The sequence below is a fragment of the Melospiza melodia genome, chromosome 9 (assembly GCF_035770615.1).
Source record: "Melospiza melodia melodia isolate bMelMel2 chromosome 9, bMelMel2.pri, whole genome shotgun sequence".
NCBI lineage: Eukaryota > Metazoa > Chordata > Aves > Passeriformes > Passerellidae > Melospiza > Melospiza melodia.
The window spans coordinates 10,768,467-10,794,500 of NC_086202.1; the positions used below are offsets into that span (position 1 = coordinate 10,768,467).

The 26,034-nt window shown below is 39.0% G+C and overlaps 1 protein-coding gene across 3 annotated transcripts in view; it reads left to right on the forward strand.

Moving 5' to 3' along the window:
- The window catches only part of LOC134421856 (VPS10 domain-containing receptor SorCS1), a 258,672-nt gene that overhangs the window by 136,436 nt on the left and 96,202 nt on the right, over positions 1 to 26,034 (forward strand). For all 3 annotated transcript variants that reach the window (XM_063163233.1, XM_063163235.1, XM_063163234.1), the window contains exon 4: positions 17,503 to 17,661. In XM_063163233.1, the coding sequence (XP_063019303.1) occupies positions 17,503 to 17,661 (159 nt within the window). The remainder of the gene's footprint in view (positions 1 to 17,502; positions 17,662 to 26,034) is intronic.

Genomic DNA, 26,034 nt, shown 5'->3' on the forward strand with positions numbered 1-26,034 from the left:
TATACTCTGTGTTGCTTCCTGGCTATGCAGAGTAAGCCAGCCAGCTCTAGAGGGACAAATGTCATTATTCATAAAAATTTGCATGCATTGGTCAGTGGTCTCATCTTGGTTGGAAAAGACCTTTAAGGTCCTTAAGTTCAACTGTTGACTAGTCCAAGTCAACAGAAGCCTTGTCCCTAAGGGCCACATCTGTGTTGTGTAGATATCTTCAGGGGTGGTGGTTCAGCGACTTCCTCAGCCTCCTGTTCCAATGCTTGACAACCCTGCTGGTGGTGAAATTTGTCTGAATATTAGTCCTCTCTCCTGGGGAGGTGGGGCAGTCACAGGGGAGATTCCTGTGCTGTGTGGAGCAGGAGCTTGTCCCAGTGGCCCCTGTCCCTTAACTGTCTCTCTGCACTCCCTTCAGGTCCCCCCAGTTTGGGAAATCTCCCTGTGCCTGATTGTGCCAGCCCTGGAGCTGCTCACTTCAGTGTCCAGGGGTTACACTGGCTGAAAACTGCATGCATGGCTGAAATTCAGGCTGTCTGCATCCGTACTGCAGGCACTTGAACTGAGGCAAGGGGATACCCATTTACTGCTTTGTGTTCTGTGAGTTAATAAAAAACTTCTGGCTTCCAGCAGCTTGAATCCTCAGGAGAGGATTCTCTTGACTCCAGGGAGCTTTGGAACAAACATCAGAGAAGGTGCAGCATTGTTTGGCAGTTTTTAATAAATCAGTTGAGAAAGACTTTGTGCCAGTCAGTTTAGAAAGCCATTTCTCAGTGACAGTGTATGAAAAGTTGCAGTAAACATCCCTCTTATTCAGGAACTTTGGAAGTTAACGAAAAAAGTATACAAAATATATTAAATATTCTTAAAAAACTTGGCAGCGCAGCTGGTGACCTGGAAGGAACTCTTCCACCTCCAACTTCCAGTAATGTAATCTCTGCCTCAGATATTTTCTCAGACTGAGTCATTCAGCTGGATGGATTTTAACTTTATTTCTAAAAGGAGAGAATCACTGTATTCAAAGCTATTCAGAGACTGGGACTGAAATGTCACAAAGTTCGTGTTTGACAACAACACTTTCCTTTGTTGACAGTGTGTCTATAGCCTGATTGTCTCCCAGACAGGAAGCTTGGCCCAGAAATATGTCATAGGAAGAAGGAAAGTCTTCTGTTAGAGATATTGCACTTGGGCGTTTGAGCCTTGGCACAGGCTTTCTTAAGTCTTCTAATGAATGTGCTTTTTAATTGCTTTGTGCCTTATCTTTCCATGATTAAAAGTGAAGGTGACAATTTCTGCTGTACTCTTGATATCAAAGGATAACTCAGTGAATACATGTGAGGTGATCAAATTTTCTGAGGATCATTTGCCCCACAGAAATCAATATTAGATAAATGTAATTATCATTATGAGATTGATGTAAATTTGATGCCAATTATTTCTAAAGTAAAAAAACCCTAAAATTCACAAATCCTTTATACAAATGTTAATAATTTCTCTGCTTTTGAATGGTAACAATTGAGTACATCATTATCCATTAGAATTTGGGAAAATGAGGAAAAAGACATCTCTGACATTTTTTTGATGGAACAGGTACAATAGAATAATATAATGAGAACTTATTAAGGAAATACTTTCCAAATAATTTTTCAATAAAAAGTCCTAGCAAAGTCTGCTATTTGTCATGTTCCTAGCTCTAATTCAATGAATTCTGTTTTATAAAGTGACAGTTCAGCTGATGAGAATGGCAAATACCTTGAAAGACTCAAGAAGATTAAGTAATTATGTGAAAAAGGATGTCTTCACCATATTCAGTAATTATTATAAAATCACACCACTTGTAATCCTGAGCACCATTTAATGACCCACTGTAGTCAGGAAGAACATATTTAAGTTTATTGACACGGCAATATCAATCCATCCTCTCTTCCTTAGACCTGGCTGTTAAGCATACAGAGCTGGATCCTCAAGGATTTTATTCCCTTAGAACATATGTGACCTCAAGAGGAGGTTTCTCCTGCTGCTAGACTGAGGGAGGCAGAAAATTCAGCATGAACTCTGTCTCTCTGTGTGATTTGGTCTCATTCACAGCCAAAGTATTCTTTTAGCAGGGTTAGTGCATCATCTAGAGAAGGATGCATTTTTGTTTTGAATGCTCCATTTATCTGTAATGACTAGGCTTAGAAACATATTCATAAGCAGGGGTTATGGTTACGATTCGTTGCCAAGACCATGAACACTCTTGATTTTTTTGCCTCTGTTTTTTTCTGACTGCCAGTCCTTGATTGTTTTCTGCTTCTGGTTATTTCTCCATGACAAATGACTGTCCAGCACTTTGGGCTGTCAATTTCCAGCATGTTAACTACTGCCTGGTAACTGTCCACATGCTCCCTCCAACAGCGTGATAAATTCGGTGGTGCTTCAGCCTTAGTGAGAGTGAGGGGCACCTAATGTGCTATAAATAAGACAGTTATATTGCCTGTGGGAATTGACTTGTATAACCATAGCTTTTTTTCTTTTCTAGCCTTCTCATTGCATACAGTTTTTTCATTCACCCACACACATGCAGTGAAATTAAACTGGTGTCTTTCGCTGGTGTGATCCCTATGTTTTGGGGTTGTTAATACTTGCAGTACACAAACAAAATATAGTTGACTCTTTTATGACTCCAGCTGACTATGACAGCAAAGATCCAGAATAGTAGGGACTTCACAGTGTTCTTTGGCTTCACCTCTGTTCTCTCTGGTTTTCATACCAATTATATTTGTTGTGAAAGTTTTTATAATTCTGCATATAATTCTGATGCATTTGTCTTAACTGAGAATGTTCTTAAATTTCACTTCAAAATGCAGTCCTCCTCTCCAGCTCCTGACTTAACCTAAATCCTTTCTGAAGTCAAGTTGTTAGAATCCCTTTCCTCAGCTTTCCACTTTTTGTCATGCTTGTGTGATTTCTCTGCAATGTGTCTAGAGTGTGTTCTTTCAATCACTAGCTTACCAAATCTTGGTTTCTTTATGGAATGAACTGCCACCTGAAATTATACGTTGGGGGCACTGTTTAAACTTACGTACAAAAGAGCTTAGAGAAGTCAGTTGCACTGTATTATGCAGTTCCCCCTATAGCAGTGGGGATAGTTTTCCCAGGGGCCAAAATGGTCTGTTATTTGGTTTTTGCTTGTGAGGTGAATGTGGCTGGAGAGAAAGCTTAAACCAGAGATGTTGAGTGGAGATGTAGAAATACTGCTGGGAGCATCCAATCAAACAGCCTCATCTGTATCACTGAGCAGCAGACAGACCTGGACATTAATATCTGTCTGTATATGGAGTGCACCCTCCAGGAAGTTGTGTGAGAAAATGCTGGTAATGGATGATCCTATTTGACACTGCCTGAATGGTAAAAAATGGTAGCTTTGTTCTCACCTTGTATCCACTAGGCATTAATAGAAAAAACAAACCATTAGTAGGTAACTCAGGAGTTCTACAGCATAGTAGCTATAAACACCTAGGCACTGTGATCCTTGGAGTCTTTAATTAGGGGTTGGATAATGCAGAAACAACTGGAATTGCATATTGAGCAACATGTGGAATAGCAAGAAATAGGCAGCACTGGAATTTGCCGTGGCTGACAATATGATCATTCCTAACTTATTTTCCTTCTCATCAGAAGCAGCCCCATTACAGTTGAAATTGCATCATTATAAATACTATTGATCAAGTTCTTATTAGCAGTCATTGGCACTCAACAGCCATTGTTGTATGTGTTATCAGTGCTGCTGAAGCTGATACTGATCACTGGCTCCTGATAAAGAAATACAACTCTGTCTTTGAAGCCAGCAAGTTGATTGAGTTAAATTGCTTCCATACTCTCTGTAATTAGGAGTGAGTTATCAAATGGTTTAACATCCAGCTCTGAGAAGCCATTAAAGCATTACAGGCTTAGTCCAAGTTTCCTTTGTCATCTCGTGAGTAATAGCACTGCTGGAAGTCGTTAGTGCCTCGGCCTCTCAAACATTCATTGAAGTTTGGTGAGCAGACACCCAAATACCTGACGTGAAGTATGACCCAGAAGGACAGTTCATGCTTCCACAGAACATTGCGAAGGGGAGAAGCACATCTTTGACTCCATGGCATCAAGTCATTAAAAATACCATAAATTCTATAGTCTTAAAACTGGTGCTAAGTATGATTCCTCTCTTTCTTCACTAGAGGTATACTTCTGCGCAGTTTTGGCAATTAGTCTAATAATGAGTAGGATTCTGATTTGGCAAGATCAGCTACACAGCTAGGAAGGTCACTTTAAAGTACCCAACATCTTTCATTCCTTTAAAAAAAAAACCTATAATGAGAGTAGGTTTTAATGCTCCTCCTTTTATGCTCCATTTTAAGCAGAAAGATAAGTTCTGTTATAGTAATATTCATTAAAAAATCCAGCAATGCTTTGTCCTGGTTTGGTTTTAATAACTAAAATGTCTATTGTGCAAGAAAGCCTTCTTGCAAGTTCTACTGCTGTGTGACTGCTAAAAGCTTTAGTCATCTTATTAAAAAGTCAAGGAGGGTTATGGATTGAACTTTCCATCAGCATGTCACAGACAGGTGGCATTCAGCCATAAAGAAGGCTCATTTGGAGATGATAACATGAAAACATACACTTTGCTGTAGTATTTTTGAAAACCTGTGTTCTTGAAAAAAGTGGATTTCTATTGGTGATTTAGTTGGTGAAATTATGCACTGGGTGATGAAGACAGAAAGGTGTAGTTTCAGTTGGTTCAACCTTTAATAATGCCATTAACTGCTAACCATGCTCTGTTAACTTCAATAGGCTTTTGCACCAACTGAGGTTCTGTTTTAAAAATTGGTTTTCTGTGTGTATTGAACTAATTGATCATGCCTGCTGTGATGGTATAGGAAGCCAAACCAAGAATGCTGATCTTTTACTTTAGACATTGTAAAGGTAGATTAGATCATGAACTGAAGGTGGAGTAGTAACAAAATCTGAGCAGATTAATATATAGTTCTCTTTTTGCTACCCTTATTTTAAAATTTGGGGAAAATGACAGATTTTAGAAGAAGGAAAGTTGTGTGGAAAGAAAGGGAAGAATGAGAGGTCAAGGAGAAGAAGCACTGACAACTCTGAAATGGAGTAGTAAAAGGGTAAGAGCACTGAATTTTCTGCATTGCCATCCTCCTCAGATGTCTCATGGTATGTGCAAGGAGGGAAATGAGGCACGGGGCATCATTTCTTCATTAATATTTTAGCCCTCATGCTCTTGTAACATCTCAGTTTGGCCCAGAACAGCTTCCATGTCCCTGTGTCTGAATAGGCTCAGGAGGTCACCTCTGTGAAACAAGGCTGTGCTGGGTCTGAGCAGCTCTGCCCTTGCTTCGTGTGAGCTCAGTGCTCGCTTTGAACTTGCCTGGATGCCAGGGGTGCTCTGTGACACTGTGGTTCCATCTGAGAGCCTGAATTGTGGCAACCACAGAATTCTAACAGAATTGAAACATTCAGCACAGTAGCATCTAGGAGTATCTGTGAGAGACTGTGACAGTGACTCTACATGGGAATCAACTGTCACACCAAAACTGATAAGGAAAAACACTGTTTTATTCTGTTGCATAACTGCACTGAATTCCCTTAACAAGAACCAATGCAGAAAGTAAAGAGAATTATTTATTGTTGGAGGTGGAATTATTTCCAGGCACCTTCAGTATGGATAATTTGAGTTCATCAACTGCAACAACAAAAATGAAAAGCCAAGCTAACAATTTGCAAGCAGATGCTAATTCCCCAATTGTTCATGCAACATGGAACATAATTTGAAGTGATTATGAAATTAATGCATTAATACAAAAAATGCTTTGGAGAGAAGCAAATCAGATAAATGTACATAAAAAGAATTAGCTGTAGACATAATTAGTGAAGCTGTGCTTTATTCACAGTCAGAAGGAAAAATTAAAACTAAACTAAGTGGAAATTTTAGAGAACATTTGAGAATTAGCACGTAAGAAACCAAAATGAAATAAAACATGGGGCTTCAGCAAAGCTAACACATAGACACATGCTTTAGAATTAAAAGGTGTCATGTAATCTATTTGGGAAAGGCACAGTTACTTGTGTGAGGGAGAATTTCCAGCTGTATGAGCATGGATCCTGGTTACAGATGACTCAAAGCCTGGAAAAAGGGCGATGGTAGAACAGAACTTTGTGCCATGAATCTGAAGAGACTTTATACTGTATGGTGAGAAGTGCAAAATTAACAGACCAGGCCAGAAGATTGTGTGCTGTGTTTGCTGCTTTCTCCTCTAAATCCATGCTTGTTTTCATGCACATCATAGGGTAGGAAAATTGACCTGATTCTCACCTGCAAGAAAGAGACTTCCTTCATGTTCTGTTCTGGTCCCTGAACTCATTATTTCCCTATCTTCATGTCTAAAAATCAAGAAGTAGCAGAACCAGGTGTACCATGACAAAGTTGATATTGATCCAGTGATGTATGCTCAGCTGTTAGCCATCATCTGTTGTGTAGACGTGTGGTGGTAGGTAATTATTTGAGAGTGATTCCATTTAAATCTAACAAAAAAAAAATCACTAAGGCCTATGAGATTGCATAGCCATCTCCTAAGAGAAAAGAATTGTAACTCAGTGCAGAAATTGTGGTGCCAACCCTGACGATTATGTTGGGAGCCTTATAATATGTATCTTTCCTGAAGTTGTCAGCTTGTAGAACCAGTTTTAATTGGAGAGAATTTAAATCTTTGTTGAAATATTAAAATAAAGCTTCTAGACTTGAGATGTCCACAGAAAAGCTTTTAAAGGAGTAAACAGTAACTAATAATCTCCTTTCCTCATCCTAACACCAGCAAAAAGATAAACAAAAATCCTACGTGAAATGCGGATCCTGCATTAATGACTCTTTGAAACCGGATCCTTATTTTTCAGGTAGTTAAATTTTAAAATAAAACGTCTTTAGAAAACACATGAGCAAAGTAAATGGAAAAATTTCTTCTACTATGTGAAAAATAGGCTGTATTATTGCAGACAATTTAGTAAACTTCATGCTCTTTTTTTTTTTTTTTTTTTTTTTTTTGCTGTGTATAAGTGTTCATTTTCTTTCACATGGATTCTATATAATTTCAAGAAAAAAGAAAAGTCTGGAATGTGAATTACTCTTTTTCCAAAACTTTGATAATTATCCTGAAAAACTGTACTTTTACTTTTTCTCCCATTTCTACCTCCCAGAGCATTTATCTTGGCTAGCAACTGAATACTCTGATTTCTGTCTTGTTGCACTTTCAATTAAGATTCTCACTTTCAGAACACAAAAGCAGCAGATGCTAAAGAATCTGATATTTGCCTTAGACAGGTACAGGGCCACCAGCTGCAATGAAGTCAGTCCCAGGCATTTTGCCAGTAAAGGGAAAACAGATGAAGGAAAATTAGCAGTTTCTTACAAACCCTACCTGGTTTAAGCATCTTCTATTCCAAGTTATTACTGGGTTCCAGGGGGTTGATGAGGACTCTTCTTGCTGGAAGCACCAGTCCCCACCTGAGAACTGATGGACTTAGTTTAAGCACTTTGGATAAAATCAGTCATGTTCATTGAACAGTTTCAGCTGGTGGGTTTTAGTGAAATAAGATGAGAACATCTGTAGGACATGGAGGGATAAAAACATGGTGCAGAGAGATGGAAGTGAACAGATGTGGATATTAATATCCTTGGTACCAGCAGGACAACTCTGCCCAGTCTGAGGTGCATTTGCTCTGTGATGTTCCCTTCCCTTTGTTTCTTCCCTTTGGGTGTGCTGTAAACCATAGGCAAGAGTAAGAACCCTGAAATATTAAGCAGCACAGTGGCACACAGGTGCCAGGGCTGGCCAGAGGCAAGTGGCATGGCTTGAAACAGTTGGCTGTGAAACCGAGTGTTCAGTGAATTGACCATCTGCCCAGGCATAGCTGTTGTACAGAATCACAGAACGGGTTGGGTTGGAAGGGACCTTAATGATCTTCTCATTCCAGCTCCCCTACCATGGCCTGGGACACCTTCCACCAGACCAGGTAGCTCAGCACCCATCCAGCCTGAACTGGAGCCCTGCCAGGGCTCAGCACGTGAATTGTGCATTTATCACTTACCCTCCAGGGAAAAATTGCTCCCTTGGTGCCCCTGTTTTCCCTGTCCCTTTTTTCACTCTGCTTGGGATACCACACTTTTAGGCCACAAGTTTCCTCTTGCTTTCATTAGGATTTACAACCCTTAGGGCCCAGTATTTGGGGCTGGGAAATGCTATTGTTTATAATACGCTTACAGTGCAAGTGGCTTCTTTCTTTTTGTGCCATTGATTGATTAGTGGAGTTTGTCCAAGTAATTTTCCCTCTTGATATGTGCGCTTTACTTCTCTAGCACAAAGTTGGTGTGAAGATTAACTAATTAATCTCATGAGATTCTTTACTGAAAGGAATGCCTTACTGAGCAACAGAACAAAGTAGGGACAATATGTATGAACACAGCTTATTCCAGATGATGTCTACAAAGCTGAGGATCTTTTTCTCCCCTAAGCAAGTAAGACTGTTAGAATGTCTCGGCTTAATTTTTTTTTTCTCTGTTCAGTACAATGCAGAACATCTGTTGTAAAAGAATGGATAATTAATAATTAAAACTAGATTGCACTGTCCAAAATAAAGTGCCTATAGTACTTGTAGATTTCCTGAGTTTTTTTGCCTTTGTCTCTTTATTTCTTCTCAAAGTATAATAATCAGTCATTGTTAGTAATTAGATTTTATTTCAGAATGGAAGTTTCTACTGTGTTTTCCTTATGTTTTGAATAATATATTTTCAAGTTGGTTGTGGTGATAAAGCTTTTTATGTCAAGTGTAAAGGAAGAGAAAGCAGAATATGGTAATAAAGAAACAGAAAAAAGAAATTTTCATTTCATGTCAGCTTACTAAATTAGACACATTCTGTGGAATGAAGAGATAAAAATCTAGAATTTTATTTGAGGGAGATTTGGAAAACCAAGAAGCTTAATCTTTTCATGTTCCTTGCCCCAGAACTGATTGCTCCAGAGCTCCTGTTTATGCCTGTGATTAGGAGCTGAGCCTGACGAGTTCTATTTTCAGCACTGCTACGGGATCCCAGCGGTGAAAATAACCTTGGTGCTTTGGGCTCAAACAGCACTTCCAGCTTCCACAGCTCTTGCTAAGCTAAGATAGACTTCTAAGATAAAAAGAATGTAAAATTGAAGGTGTTTTGTTTATTCTAGAACTGACATAATATAATCCTAGGTATTTAAAATTAACACTGAATGAAAACTAAACAGCACTAGATTAGATAGGCCCAAAGAGTTTGTGGAATCTCCATCCTTGAAAGTATTTAAATATTGACAGGACAAGGTCCTGAGAACTTAACTCTACCTTTGAAACTGGCTGAGTGTGAAGCAGGAGTTTGATATAAATCACCTCTAGATGTCTTCACGTACCTGAATTAAATAATTTAAATTGTAAATCACTGTATATTTCTAGATAAGGCAAAAGTAACTCAGAAAAATCCTGCACTAATCTGTTAAGTTACATTAATGAGTAGATTTCTTCACTGTTTTTAGCATTACATTTCTATTTTTTGGTAAGGATGACGCAAAGAAGATATTGTGCCCTTTTTTACAGTCCTCATTATAACACTAGGTGCACTAAGGTAAGGACAAAATGTAGAATCTTTATTTTCATTTAATTCTGGCTTAATTGAAATGGAATCTGGACTTTAAAAACCTGAGATTTAAAAAGTGACACTAATCTTCAGTGACTCTTTTCTCCCCCATCTCATCTTTTTTCATCCTTTGATTAATTATTACCTCAAAGCAGAAGTATATATTTTGATAATTCACCCTGGCTGCTGGGATTGCAGGTTACTCTTGAGAAGGTGAAGGTCGGTGTTTGTGCACAGCCCAGCCCACAAGCAGTGACTCAGCAGCTCTCAAAAACCCTGAGATGCTGCAGCATCTTCAGCTTTAATGGAGAAAAAGAAGTAGCTGAATCTATTCGTGTCTGGTCCGAGGTGAGGCACTTTTGAAAACGGGGCTCCTGCCAGAGCTCAGCTCCCAGGAGAAGAGGCTGTGGGTGGGAGCCTGTCCCCTGGATGGAGGAGAAGGGCTGGTGGGGGTGCACTGCCCTCTCTTGGAGTTTGGTGGGAACAGGAGCAGTCCCATCCCCAGTGGTGCTCTCAGAGGTGTGCTGAGGTGACGTTCGGAGTAAGGAGGGATTGGTTTTGTACGCTGCTGTCTCTTAGGAAAACTCTTCTCCCTGTTACTCTGGATTTTCTGTGTACCCCCATTCACATCAAGTAGGATTAATGGAGAAAACAACTGAATCACGTCTCCAAAGGTGTTTCAGCCTCATGTTTGCTTTTCTTGAGTCTTTATTGCACTGACCCAACCTTATACCTGGGACTTCGGTGATATACAGTACACACCACCACATAAAATATTTGCAAGTTATTGTTCATACATACACTTCCCACAGATAATAAAAAATACAGCTTTTATGGCTGCTTTATTCTGCAGTCACTTTTGTCCTGTTATGAACATCTTGAATAATACAGAACAGATAAATGGATTTTTTTTTTCCATCCACTAGCCAGCTCTTTATGTCAAACAACATTCATCAAGATGCCAAATGCAATTCTCAACAATTCTTTTATTAGGAATACTGTGCAATCTCAGCTTTCAAAAATATTGGCAGATGATAATTTTTCTCTCTTAAAAGATAGTCCTTTGTCATCTAGTATTCTGGTGACAAGAGATTGTCTTATCACTCAATGAGCACTGAATCTTTCATGGGTGCAAACAGGATGAATTCACTGTCTGAACCTTTTGCCACATCATTTCTCTTACATTTAAACAGCCAAGACTTGAGGAAGATGATTGTATCCTACCAGCTATGGACCTCTGTGGGTTCTTCCTGGGGAAAGTGAGGATAATTTCCCTTCTCTGGATCTGGATTCAGTCTGAATCCGAATTACACTGTCTAGTCATCATGACTATGGTTTTCCTTTGGGGTAGTTTGAAGTGTGTTACCCTCCATGTCAGCAAAGTGCAAGCTGATTGAATCAGTTTGGGTTATGCATCTTTGTATGAATGAGAGCTTCTTTCTTCTTAAGTCACTGAGTAAAACTTGCAAAACAACTTGTTCCAGGCCTTTTCCTTGCATTAAAGAGGTCATTTCTACTTACTTCTGATCCAGGTCATCATTCAAAGGCAATATTCTTCTTTTTTTCTTCAATGTTAGAAGTGTAATTCTGTCACTGAAGTCTTTTCTTTCCTTACCAAATTGCTGCGCTTTCTGAGTTAACAAGAACTTTTGGCAATGAAATACTCCACAGTGCCTCAATTGAATTATTGGTGTATTATTTTAATGGTGTCTTAATGAAATTGCTTAGCAACTAACCTTGTCTTTTAGCTGGCATTACAGACAGCTTCAAAACTGTCAGCTCTAGCCCATTTCATGTTTTCGTCTAGGTGCTCATACTGGTACCCAATTTATTTGAAGCAGAAACTTGGGCCAAATTTTAGTAGCATTACTCATGTGCACAGTTCTACAGCAGCTGATGTTACCTGATGTTCCTGTGAGGAAAGATTTTTAAAATTTCACAGAGGCTTTAGTCTCCTCTTTTCCTATTAATATCCAACTAAATGCTTATTTTGTTTCTTCTGTAGCGTTGTCTTTAATTTGTTTGCTCTTGCAAACATATACTGCTTCCAGCACCTCAGTCCTGTAAAAGGAATAGATCTAATTTGCTTTACACTAGCGTTGAATTTATTTCAAAATTTCACTACCAAACCAGTTCCTTCCTTTGGATTGTTTCACTTTATATCTTATTCTAGGTCTTAAGAAAGCTTAAGCAATGAATGAGTTTGATTAATTAAAAGCAGAGCACGTTTCTTTGAATGCATGTGTGGAGTGCTGAATCTGGAGGACCAGATTCTGTCTTTACTCACTCACACACTCTTGCACACGTTTACACACTTCAACTCATGCACACTCACATTCACTTGAAAAAGACAATCCAAATTCAGAAGTGATCTGTAAAGTGGCAGAAATGACATTTCACTATGTTGGGATTCCACAGCACAGATTCTCTTGCTATCAGTCACCATGTGAAAAACTACCAAACCCCACAACCCTCTAAAGTCATGCAAGTGACAAGCAGAGAAGAGGGGAAAAATTGAGCTCTTTAGAGAATTTAAGTAGGGAATGCCCTGCTTTTGTTAGGAGTAGGACATTTCTGGTTTCTGTTGCTGATTTCCTCTTTTGCTGTGTCTTGTGAGAAATATTACTTGTTCTGTGTGGGTCACCAGGCTTGGGGCTGTGCATGAAGCTTGTGATAGGTAAGGAAAGTGAAGGATTTGACCTGATTTGGATTTTATCTCCATTTCTGGTCAGTTGATGCATCAGAAGTGAATGTAAAATGTGTGACTTCATGAAATAGATTTGTTGGGTTTTCTTTCATGCTATTCTATTTCACTTGTACTATGTTCTTTCCTAAGATGTAGTAGCAAAAAGCTGGTCCAAGGGGAGATATGAGTGGCCAAAATAAAAGCCTGAGAGCAATTCTGGACTTTTTTAACTAAGCCACTAAATCTAGAATTCACAGCAGATTTATAGGTCTCACAATTCCATCTCTAGATGCAAAACTAGAGTCCCCTTGCTAAGAATTCCTGGGTTTCTTTGTGATGACAGCAATAACACATGTAATTGACAAAGGCAATGTCATCAGCAGAGTTACACTGAAAAAGGAGTGAAAAAAGTGTGGACTGTCTTAAGGTCTATAAATTATGTTTGGTTTCCATTTGTCAATTCTATGAAAAGCAAATCACGTTTCTCCCTTTTTAGAGGGGGATGATTAATGGATGCCTTGCATTTGGTTGCAAAAGGTTGTGTCAACTGTATTGGCTTTTTTTTTAACAGAGGAAAAAACCCAATCCATCTGGAGCAATAGGAGGTGCAGAATGTGCTTGCTCTGCCTGGTGTGAATAAGCAGATTCTGATCATTGCTGAGCACTGATCTGAGCAGAGAGTAATTACTCTTGCTATGGAGAAGTAGTGTTTGCTCCTATTCACTCTTCACTTTTGTTTAAGACAACAATAAACCAGACCAGAGGCACTCCAAGGTTGGTCTCCCACCTCAAAGGGCTTTTGCTGGAAGTCAGAGGCAGATGAATACAGCTCTTCTTACTCCTGTGTTAATAACTTAATTTTGTACTGGTGGAATCAGAGGTAGTTTAAAAACTGTTAACGTGAAAGTCATGGGCCCAAGTCTTCACATACAGCCCAAGCAAACTGATAATGTTATTGTTGTTGATGTAGGTGGGGTTGGTAATTTCTGTCAGGTAACAAGCTATAGCACGAGGGAAAATGGCCTCAAGTTGCACCAGAGGAGGTTTAGATTATATACTAGGAAAAATTTCTTCACTGAAAGGGTGGTCAAACACTGGAACAGGTTGCCCAGGGAAGTAAGTGGTGGAGTCACCATCTCTGGAAGTGTTTGAAAAGTGTGTAGATGTGGTGATTAGGGATGTGGTTTAGGTAGTATTAACCTAATGGTTGGACTTTATGATTTTTTTATGATTTTAGAAGTACTTTTCAGCCTTTTATCCCATGGCAATTTCCCTTTGGTGAGGGAACACCTCAAAAATCTTATTTGACTTCATGAGTTAGGTTGCCTTTCCCTACAGGCTCTGAGGACCTGGATAAATTTAATGTGTGATTTTCACATGCAAAAGTCATGTTGATTTCTCTGTGATGTTTGGAATAAACTCATCCAAAAAACAGTGTTGGCTGGGAAAGAAGCAATCTGCTGTATTAGGGACTGTAAAAGTAGAGCAAGATGTTTGATGGAGTAGCTCACATTTCAGGAAATCCAGCATGCTTTCTACAGTGAAGCCCAAAATGATAAAAATAGTTTTTTTCTAATCTCTTTATCTTAGGTATTCTTAGCTATTAAAGTTTATGGCATCTAAGCTTAGATTAATATTTGTTATTGTTTCTGGTTTTGGTTTTCATGCTTTTCTTGTTCAGCACATTTGTGTCTGGTTGTATTTTCTGTATAATCAGCTGCATAAAGTCAATGGGTAATAGACTACTTCAAAGCAGAAATTGGGTTAATTTATTTAAAAGGAAATTCTAAAGAGTACTTACTCTGAATTTCATATGCTGCAACAACAAAAAAAAGGCATCAAAATGAATTGTACTTTCCCTCCTTTTTCATTTGTATTCCAGGCAACTTAGGCAATAAAACTAAACTAATATGACTGAAACTATATTAACATGTAGTGCAGCTCAGTGGAAGTGTGTTTGTAGAATGAAATGGTTGATGTTGAGATGACATCTGCACTATGGGCATTTTGGAGGTAGAGGGTCTGACTTCAGAATAGTGCTAAGGTGATAGTGTGATCTGAATGCCCAGAACAGTGGTTGGAAAACATTAGATGCACTCCTGAGGTGTATCACAGTCATCGAATGGTTTGTGTTGGAAGGAACCTTAAAAATCATTTATTTCCAGCTCCCTGCCATGGGCAGGGGCTGTTCTGGTTTAGTTTCCTGGAAAAGAAATGCATTTCCTGTGCTCTGAGGTCACTGTGGCCTGAGGCAGAACACAAGGATTTGTTACAGAGGTTTCCCCAAAATTTTGGAGAGCTAATTTCAGAAGCACACTTCTGGTGTGCTCTGAAAGGTTTATATAAAATTCACACAGCCTTTTCCTCTTGTTTTGACTTACTTTTAATATAGGTATCAATTTTTTCTACTTATCCAATACATGCTATCTTTTGGGCTTGTAACTCTGATTATTTACACACAGATATGTTGTAATGAAATTTGCTTTTCTTATCTTATAAAAGACCTAGTGCTGCAGCTGTGATGCGAGTAGTGACTGATGGTTGGCTCTAACTTGTTTTGCTTTATGACACCTGTGCAGAGTGATTAACAGTACAGGGTACAACAGTGCAGCAGATAATGCTGAAAGCTGGTCTCATAGTTAGTAATCTGACTGGTGGATGGAGTCATCCATCAGCTCCCTGCTCTGTCTCCCACTCTTTGTTCCCTCACATAAATTCACAGCAGTGGCACAGCTCTGCCACATCTGAGGGGCTGTTGGCATACAAACTAAACTGGTGTGTCACTTTTACCTACAGAATGGCTGGGTATCACAATGCAAAGCCAAGGCTTTTGGAGAGCAGAGAAAACAAAGTGCTCATAGCCCAGGGTGGTAGTTAGCAGATTAAAGCCAAAGTCAGCAGTGTCTGAAAATCTGTTTAGGCACTTAACTTTTATTGATTGGGTGAAGTATTAAGTGCTTCAGTGCCTCAACAGTCTCTCCCTCCATTCCCTTTTTAAGAAATGCAGATGAGAGCACTTTCACCCTTCAGAGGAGTGGCCTAACACAAAATGTGTTAAGGCAGGGATGTGACAGTGATGAGGGCAGATGAGTTCCTTGCCCAGGTAGAAGGAAGTGTGTGAGACTAGAGTGGCTCTTGATTAACAGCTTGCCTTGGAGGCACAATCCAAAGCCAGTGACAGGACTCTTATTAACTTCAGGGAGCTCGGATCAAGCCCATTGATTTGTGCTTATTTCTGCTCTAGTTGTTCTAGTCCAAATTAATGCTGTGCTGTGATATTTCCAAATACCAACATAAACAAAATCCACTCAAGAAGGTAGTCATAAAAATAGGAAAATCATAATGCTTGAATCACAGTACCGAATCAATAAACATTAAACATAGGAACCTGGCCCCAGAAATTAGTGTGATAAGAAAAAGGAACCAACTGATAAACATCATGATTTTTGGCTTCAGAAGCTGGATAGGCTCCTTAGTGACAGTATCTTATATTTTTAAATATTGATATTTTGATTATTAATCCTTTCTGTGTAACTTCTATCATCTCTCAATCTTTATTTTGGAAATCACATTAATTATATGCTTGGAATATTTGAAAGTGTTAAATGAAAATAAAAGTGTTTAAAAATGCTCATTTTCATTACTATTTTCTAAAGTAAATCAGATGTAATAGGAGATTTTAACTTTATGCTACTATGGAAAAATTACCCCTGTTTTATGTTAGAGGTACAGTGAGGCTGGGTAACTGGTCTGAGATTATTCAGGGGTTTTGCAGAACCCTAAACTTTTAAGTCAAAGGCCAAACAGTTATTCTACCAAGGAGGTTTCTAGAGACATAAAAACAGTTTTGGCAGCTGCTCAATTATGAAAGACACATTCTGTGTAGATTATATGTGTATTTACACCTTCACATGCAATAGTTCTTTAGCATCTGGTGTCTCACAGACACCAGATGCTATGCTTCCTTATAATTCCTAGGTAGCAAGTTAAGTTGTGTCTAACTCTGCCTACCTAAATGAAAGAAGATAAGGAAATGAAGTGTGCACTACTCAAACCCAAACAGGAATTTTTTCCTGAGAAATGCCAGGTGTGGATATTTTCATTTAAGGCTTGTCTAAAAACAGATCAGTGTTTGCCATTTGCAAAGCAACTTAGAAAAAAATAAAATAAAAATGCTAATGATTCAAGCCTTTAATACCTTTCAAAGGCAAATATTCTTTAAAACTTTTCATGTTTTTCAGTCGTGATGCCTTATTCCCATTCCTTAGGGGTATTGCTCTGTTGCCTGCTGAAATACTGGAACAATCTCTATTTACTGCTCAGACCTGTGTATTCCCTCATGCAGAGACACATGAGAGGAGTACCTCGTTATTGCCACTGGTTCATCAGCAATGCAGATCAATTAATACCACAGCTAATGGGGTGAAGTAGCTACTACAACTCTCAGTCGTGTATCTTTTGTCACTCCTAAACTAGCACTCCTGGACAAAGCTAGAAAGCAAATTTACTATGCAGAGATTATTTTTGATACGCTACCAAATCTATAATTCAAAGCACTGTAGAAACTGGAGGTGGAAGGAACCCAGCACATTATCAAATGAGTTCTCATGCCAAAGCAAGGCTGCTTGTTGCAGACAGCCAGGTAATATTTTAGGCAGTCAAACTGCCTTCTCTGAAATTTCTGCCAGAATGTAACAAAACCCACCATTAGAGATCAGCTTCTCTCCTCTCTCTGTGTTTTGGGTTTCTTTTCTCAACACCTGACTTTTTGTCTGCCACTCCAATAGATCATTCTGGAAAACCCTAGCAGCCTACTGTGCCTGCCTAGTAACTTCTGTGCTTTAGTGTTAAAAATTTCAGGTTTAATTTTTCAAATTAGCTAAGCACAGCTTCATTTAGGTCTGGTTGAACTAGTGGCAAAGTCATTCTGCCTATTTGATCATATGTTATGTGTTTATACACATAGCTGAAGCATATTGTTTTCATTACTGAACATTGGCTATAGTAGATTTGACATTGCATTGGAGCATTTTGTAATGGTCATATATAATAAGCTTCTCTGAAGTTCCTAGCTGCTTGCTTAGTTTTCCATTTGACTCCTCCTAACCACTGTATTTTCACTCTCCCTTCCATATAGATTATGCTGCTGACTGATCCAGAAGTTGAAAGCAGCTTATTAATCAGTTCTGATGAAGGAGCCACCTATCAAAAATACCGTCTGAACTTCTACATCCACAGTCTGCTCTTCCACCCCAAACAGGAGGACTGGATCTTAGCCTACAGCCAGGATCAGAAGGTAAGAGCTGTGGGTTGGTTTGCTTGGGGAGAACCCAGAGCTTCCCCATGTCTCTGTGCAGCTGCTGCAGAGCATTCAGGACAGGCTTTGGGGTGACCCCAGGACAGTCTCTGGAAATTCCAGTTTGGTATTTCCAAGCAGGAAACATTGACCAAGCCTCAGTGTAAAGGTCAAAGCAAAGGACGTGGGCATCTGCTGTGTTCCTGGGGCCTAGCCCTCTATTACTGATCTGGCAGTCTGTGTTTATTCATCCATCCTTTTGGCAATATTGTGTGACAGGCAATGGGCAGAGAAGACAGCTAGGTTCCTTCAAAAACCTCTAATGAGACTTTTGGCCTCTTATTCGACAATTCTTTTCCTCCAGTTTAGTATCAGCCCCAAGAACAGTATAAGACACTCCTTGTTCCTCTCTGGTTGGCATATTTTCAAGTAGTTTTTGATTTTCTGAGAGGAAAAAGTAACACTGAATCAATTTCCTTTGAAGTCCAGTTCCCTCAATGTGGGTAATCCATCAGCCAAATAAATATGCTGTGAGATTTGCCTTCATTTTTTGCTGCCCAACCTAACACAACAACACAGGACTTTTTTGTGGAGAACTCATGGTTGGAATTTTTTGAAAATCAGACACATCAATACAAGTCAGTTTTCTTACGGCCAAGGATTTGATAGACCTCGATCTGTTTAGTTCAACAAAAAAGCGCATTGAAGGAAAACTATATTGTTGCACATAAATGTTTCTATGGGGGAAGACAAATCATAGGAGAAACCATTTCAATTTAGTGATAAAAACTTCTAACAAAAATTGATGGTTAGGAGTCAGTGGCAGATAAACTCAGCTGTAAAGTAACTAGCCTTTGGAGCAAACTGCTCAGAGAAATTGCTGATTTCACATCCTGACATTTTAAAGTTTTATGAATAAACCTGGAAAAAGACCAAAAGAGTTTGTTGAGCTCCCAGCAAGGGTAAAAGAGTGAAACGTCTTGACATTTAGCATATAGGCTTTTACACAAAATAATTTAGTGGGCTCCTTTTTGTTTTGTGTATGATGTAAGAATAGAATCTGTGAATATAATTAAACTAACTATTGGCTGAATTGTTCAGGTTATACATTAATGTAAGGATCAACATAAAAGTTTGAAATCTGTGATGTTTTCTGTCTGTGTAGTTAAATTAATTGTAAAATAATTAAACTACTAATTTTCATTTTGCATAAATTAGACTTGGTATTACAGTAAACCTGAGAAAACAAAGGCATAAGGAAACTGAGTAAGTAGGTAGGGTTGCAAAATGGTTGTATTGAAATTTTTGGAATATTTTCATCCTTCACTTTACACTCAAACCCAGAGTCCTTCCAGGACTGTAGCTTAATGCCCTTTGCAACTGAGAAATGCATCTTGCCTCCTAATTCTTTCTGTACAGTCAGTTGCATGCATTACTTTATACTCACCCCTCTCACAGTGTTTTGTAGAGTGTACCATCGTTATACGCTGTTCAGAGGAATGTGCAGATTAAATTATTTCTCTGTGTTCAGTGCGTAATTAGACAAAGCCAAAATGTTTCCTTTCCCTTGTAGCTCTTGAGTTCTCTGGACTGATATGAAACAGAACAGAAGCTGGTCTCTGATGTCTTTTTAGGACCATTGGAATGAAACTTACAGTTTTTAATAACAGGAAATTTATTACATGAAAATCAATGAAACTTTCAGAGGGAGCTTTGTCAAATGAAAGTAGCATATAGTAGAAAATTCATTTCAGTTGCTAGGGTATTCAGTCTGGTCAGGAAATAATTCTGAGTTAGAGACCATAGAGCTAAGGCTTATTTAATTTATGATTGATGGCTACCAAGCAGTATATCATCACTATTTCATAGGAAATGGCCACTCTTCCACAGAATCCTTAAAGACAATCTGGATATAAGAACACAGGGTCTGTTTGTGTTAACATGAATTTATGGGGGTGGTGTTGGAGTTGTGTGTATGGGATGTGTGTGAGGTGTTTGGGGAGAAGGGATGTAGGCTGTATTATAAAATTTTTTTGTTATGGAATTGATTAGCAAATTGAATAACTGTTGGTAATTCAATACTGTAGTTACAAGACAAAAATCAGGTAGCACAAAGTCTGTAGATCTGTACCAATTAAGTGCAAAATAGAATTTTAAAAGTACACTGAATGGGTATGAGTCACAGACCTGGTTTCTACTTTAAAGCCTAATGAACACATTTTCTGGCTTCGACAAGCTTTGCCCAAGAACTGTAGAGGGTAACCAGCAGGCAAAGAGCATTAATCAGCTTGGACTAAATTAAATGTAACTTGAACTAAGGGTCAAGTTCAGCCTATGGCTAAGTGTAAATGACTCCCATTGGTTTTGTGTTTGTGTATCCAAAGGCAGAATTTTCTCAGAGTAATTAAGATGTCCTGCAGGTATTTAGATAATTGCAATGGGAGCTGAGGGGTGCTTTGCAACAAATGACACTGCTGTTAGCTATTTCCTGATCCTGTGCTAAGGCTGTATTTAAGGGAGGAGAGTCCATTACTCTTTGGATTCCAGGCACTGTGTATCTACTGACTTGAGAGTCACCCAAGGAGAAGGGGAAACGTATCTGCATGGTAAGGAATTTACATTTTGGTGCCACTAACTTGGATGCTACTGACTGAAGAGGTTGTGAGGGTTTTCTTGATGAGGACTTAGAAGAGTAAATTGTATTTTGACCAGTTAGGATTGGTGCAGTCATTTAATTTTGCTGTTGACAGGAGGGAGGTGGTAATCAACTAGAAAACACTTTTACATGCTTCTAGCAAGCCACTTGATTGTTGTCATCCATTTGCATTGTGTCCTTGCAGCAAATTGGATGGGGAAAATCAGGTGGTGAATAGAGCAAGAGCTGGAGAGGCAGGAATCACATTGGATCTGGACTGTTTTGGTTCTCAGGAGTGTCCATCCAATTAAGGATTGATGAGGGCCAAGCCAACAGTAGTGGAGGCCTCTCATTGCTCAGTTGTAATAAACAGTTAGTGGGTCACACAGAATCATCCCTCGATCTCTTCACAGCCCGCTGAGTCTATCACTATGATCAGACGTTTTCTTGTTGGTTTGAATAGGGGTTTGTTCAATGGCAGGGAAATCTGTTTTAGCTGAAGTAATTTTATGTCCCAGTTTCTTGGGTGTTGATTGTGAGGGAATGTGGTTAATTACTGGGGTTCAGCTGATGAACAATAACTCATTAAGCTTCAGTGGCTCAGTTGCTTTTGTTCACATATCTTTCTCCTGTGTCTCTGCCTTGGGCAGTGGACTTGAATTACCACTGATGACAAACCAGTCCCTAATTCAGTCCTGGCTTTTTCCTGCCAGTCTTGAGAAGAAAAAAGAGCAGCAAACCATCTGCTGCCTGCACTAATTGCTTCATGATTGCATTAATTGTTCTGGCTGAAAGTACAGTTGTTACTTGGCTGATTCTTACCACATAATTGCAGAACTACTGCATGCTTCTCCATTTTCTGCATAAAGGAGTTACAAATCAGAAGGAAACTCCAGACACAGAAAAGCAGTGCTTGTGAGGCAAAGGCTTTTTGGAGGTCTTGTACATGTAAGCTCTCATGAGTTTAATCAGCTTGCTTGTAGAATGAGGGGCTGTATTTTATGGGAATATTACTTATGTATTACTGTGTAATCTTCAAAAGTGGTTTGCTGTGTAATCAGACCGTGGAATCAGACTCTAGGTCATATGGAGACATCTTCTGCTATTCAGATGGGTCAGGCACACAGAGGAGTGGTTAGTAATCAGCCAGGAATAACAGAACTATTTGGAGAGATGAAATAAAGGTGAAATTGGGAAACACAAGTCAGACAGGCAAAATGCAGAGTTGTAATTGCCCCGCTCGGGAATAAATGCACAGAGGCACTCATGTACTGAAAGGCAGCAACAGAGGCTGAAAAACAGATTTAAAACTGAGTTATTGTTGCTGCTTCTTCACGCCCATTTTAAAGTAACTCTTGAAAAGTGAGGCACCCCAAATTAAAGGAGCCCTGTCAGCATAGCACTAGTAAATGAAGAGGTTTATGTTTTGGGGTGTTTTTCTTTCTTTATTAATTTTGGTCTTTTCCAAATGTCTGGTTCCATCTGCCTAGCTTTATTTACTGTGTGTATCATGCTGAAGATGAATATTAAGGACTGATACTTGCCTATAAAGTGTTGAAATTTGGCAAATCATAATACTGATATTTTTGGGACAGCATGTCTTCTGACATCAAACCATATCATCTTCTTCATTTTCCTACATTAAAGGATGTCCACTCCGCATGCATGTAAATGGAAGCGAAAGGTATTCGTATATCTGGGATGACAGAGAAACTGCTTAGAGAAGAGATACAGATTCATATGGCCACAGGATGTCTGTGAGAGAGCAGACCAGCACTTAAAAGTACCTTCAGCCCCATCTGTCCCTGTGTTTTGGTCTAATACTTGTGTCTGACAGTAGAGTATCTGCCATAGACATAGCCAGAATTCACTCTTCAAGATGTGATGGGCTACTCTGATTGCACTCCGTAATTTTAAAACCTTTCATTTCACTGCATTAAGATCTTTTTAGGGTGTATCTGCTTGGAAAAGGATCACACACAGAACCTCTAGGAGTTCCTTTCAACATAAATTATTCTTTTTCTATTTACACACTCTCCGTTTCAATGGTAACAGTAATTTCTTACTTATACTAGAGAAGAGACAATAAAATCCAGATTGTTTTTCTCAGAAATTGCATCATAGGTAAAAAAAACAAAAGAAAAAACCCCCCAAACAAAACAACAAACAAAAAACCCCAAAACCAGAACAAACAAACCAAATGAACCAACAAAACAACAACAAACAATGAAAAAGCCCCAAACAAACACCAAAAAAAACCAAAAAAAACCAAAAAAAAAAAAAAAACCAAAAACCCAACAAAAAACCCCAAAAGCCTGTTACCATCAAGTGACCTCCTTTTGGTGTGGTGTTTTGGTTTTTTTGTTTGCTACACTGCTGACAGCAGTAGTGACAACAATTCAGAGGACTATTCACTTGGGCTAATGTTAGCTGAGGGAGGCTAATCCCATCTAAAATTAATGGAGAGGAAAAAAGCTTCTCTAGAGTGGTAAGCATTAGCCACTTTGAATCATCCTCTGGAAAAGCCTATCTCTTTTGACAGACTGTGGACACAACCAGGGAGCTAGTTTGCATAAAGCTAACATTAGCCTGTGTGAATAACTCCCCCTTTCCCTGTGGCATCACTCCTGCAACAGTCTGCACTTTTTGTGTTAATGTTTGGGGCACCACTAATAGTCCAAGCCAGTTTTCCAGCAGACCTGGTACTCTTTGATGCACATTGTTGAAGATGGGAAAAGTAACAAGTAATTTCCATATTAAAAGTTGTTTGCCCCAGCTTTTGCAGCGTTGCATTCCTTCTTGATCTTAGATATCCCTTCTGGGTTACTTGTGCCAGGGATGCATAGGGCTTTCCTCAGGAAAGAAAGCCTTGTGACTGCTGCTCCCTGTTTTTAAGGCATTCAGTATGGTTATGTTTTTAAGCAAGTGATGCACGCAAATCCCCTCGTGTGTAGCTCAGGCTGTGTGTGAGGACTCGAGGCACAGACACCCGTTTGGCATCATGGGTGATAACACATCTTGCACACAACCCTTTGCAAATATCCCTTGCTATCTCTAAGCAAATTGAAAAGTTTGGTGGCAGCCAGTATTCTGAAAATAAGCAAGGGAGGGACATAAAAATAAGAATAAAGATGCCGGGTTGTATCTTCTTTTTTTTTTTTTTTTTTCCTTTTTAAATTGGTCACAAGCCAGTGTAGAAAGTGTATTGAAAAATATACGTAGAAAATCTGAAAAAATACACGTAGAAAGTGTGTTTCCTAGAGTACCCATCAGTCTTTTACAGACCTCACTAAGCAAACCGTGCTGGGGTAACAATTTAAAATAAGGAATGGAATTAAAAGTGATAGGAATCTCTAATGTTGTTTCCTACACTAATAATAAAGAAAAAAAAAATATAATCAACTAGCAGAGCCCAGTGGAAGATAGATTTCTGGGCCAAGAGTGTGATCAGTGAATCAGAAGGAAAGACTTTCAAGCAGTAATCACTGTGCTCTTCACTGACTCACTCATCTTTAGGCAAATCAATATATCCTTGCTTATCCATCTGTATAAACATCAGCCCTCTGTACCCTTAGAGAACTTGTTCTTTTTCTGGTTTTAGATCCTGGATACATACTTTTAGTTAAGGATAGATCTGTTATTTTTCTGCAAGATTTTCTGTGTTCTGTATACCTCCACTTTTCCTACTTCCATGAAAAAAAAAAGACTTTTCCCATTCCATCTGAGTTGGATGGTTCACTGGATTAGGAATAAAGACATGTACCCCATTTTGCTGGATGTGCTACTGAACTCTGTGGTGTTGAGCAAGTTCCATCACTTTTCTGTACATGACTCACCTCTGTTTTCTCTGTCTCTGTCATTTGGTTGAGTGCAATCTCCAAAATGTCTCCAGTTTCTTATTATACAAAGTGCCTGTCAACACTACATTCACTCGAAGCCGTAGGTTTTAATATAATGCAAATGATGAACAATAATTTATTTTTAAATTTAAAGCTGTGCATGTGTGCATGAAAATTCTGACACTTTGCCCTAAATTCTGCTGTAGTAAGCCTTTTCTCTTGTGTTCTCATTCCGATACGGTGCACTTTTTAAACAAAAATGTGCTTATTTATTGCAGTTATCTAAGCAATTATGAATCTACTTAGTAAATTTACAACACAGCAGAAAGCAACTCCTGGGTACCCTGTTGTCTGTAACAGAGATAGTATTTCTTAGCAGAGAAGGGATTTAACCTTGAGGACAACATACTAAGTGGAGTGGTAAATTCATCATCCCTTGGACTTTGAGATTGGGTGTCTTTCCAAATGATAAAATCTAGTTCAGCCATCCGTTGTTGGCCTGAATAATTCTCTCTACTGCTTGAGTTACTGGTAAAGATGGTGCAGCATCTGTTAGGAGGAGAACACACTGATGATATTAGAGGCTCCTTCTGTCTTTAAAATATATATGCCAGTCAGAGTCCTTTAAATACCTCCTGGTAAAAAATATGTTTCCTGTCGCTTTTTTAGCCTGTGAGCTGAATGAACTGGGGACATCATCCTAGTGCAGTTGCTTGCTTGCAAACTGCCACAAAACCAGAATACTGGCTGATGTGGCTCATGGCTGACAGTGTGTGAGGAGTTATTGAGGAACAGGTGGGAAGAGAACTGAGGGTCATCTTCAGGATGCTTTGATGTGCTGAACATTCACAAAAGCAATTGCTGTGTTAGGACCGAACCAGACATCTCTGCACGGCAGCAGCATGCGGTTCATCAGCAAAAGCAGCTGCAGAGCTGCAGCCATCGCTGGTGTTTGAAGGGGCTGTGAAGCAGGTATCTGACAGCTTTATCACTCTGATGTGTTTCCATCAGCATTCAATAAGCACCAATTATTGGGTAACCTTATTGATGGTTCTGCGTGTGTGATTAATGCATTGCCTGCAACTTAAAATGTTCAAAGTCTATGCAGCATCCTGTGAACTTTATTGCTTCAAGGGTATTTAAGCTTCTTAACAGTGGAACTTACAAATAGATCAGAGATTAGGGAAGTAAATGAGTATCAACCCTGTAGCACATTTCTGTATGTTTTATTTTAGGAAAGAAATACCATGCACAATTTTAGGTTCTTTTTTATACAAAACATACTGTTCTTTTAAATGCAGTTTAGAAAAGAAAAACCTGGTCCATAGTCTGGTTCAGGGAATAGCAGCATGCCTCCTAACCTTTGGCTGCTCTGAAGAAGAAATGCCCTGTGCAGTAATTTCTTTAAATGCAATGTACTTTGTTTGATACCAAAGTAAGCTGCACTGGATGCATGTGGGGAGCATGCGTCCATCGAAATCCCTGTTCATTCAATTTCATTCCTGTTTTGAGATGTCTCTTTTGCCACTCTGGAAACTTCTCTCCCACTGTGATAATTTTTCATCCAACAGATAGAGTCAGGGGCAAAGGGGTGTGAAGGACCATAAAGGACTGTGCCTGTATAAACATGTTCAATCTGAAGTCCTTCTCTGATGCACTAACCCCATTTTTTTCTGCACTGTATAGAAAGCAAATGAAATGCAAGAAAGATTTAAATTGGAGAAGTACATCACCAAATTGCAGCAATCCACATGATGCCTTCCCTACTGCTCTTTGCTTTCCTGAAATTTTCGATCAATTCAAAATATGGTCTTTCACAGTTTAATAATACTTGAAAAATGCTCTTATGAACAATGAGAATGATGACTGAAACCTTGTAGAAGGCTAGGATTTCTTCAA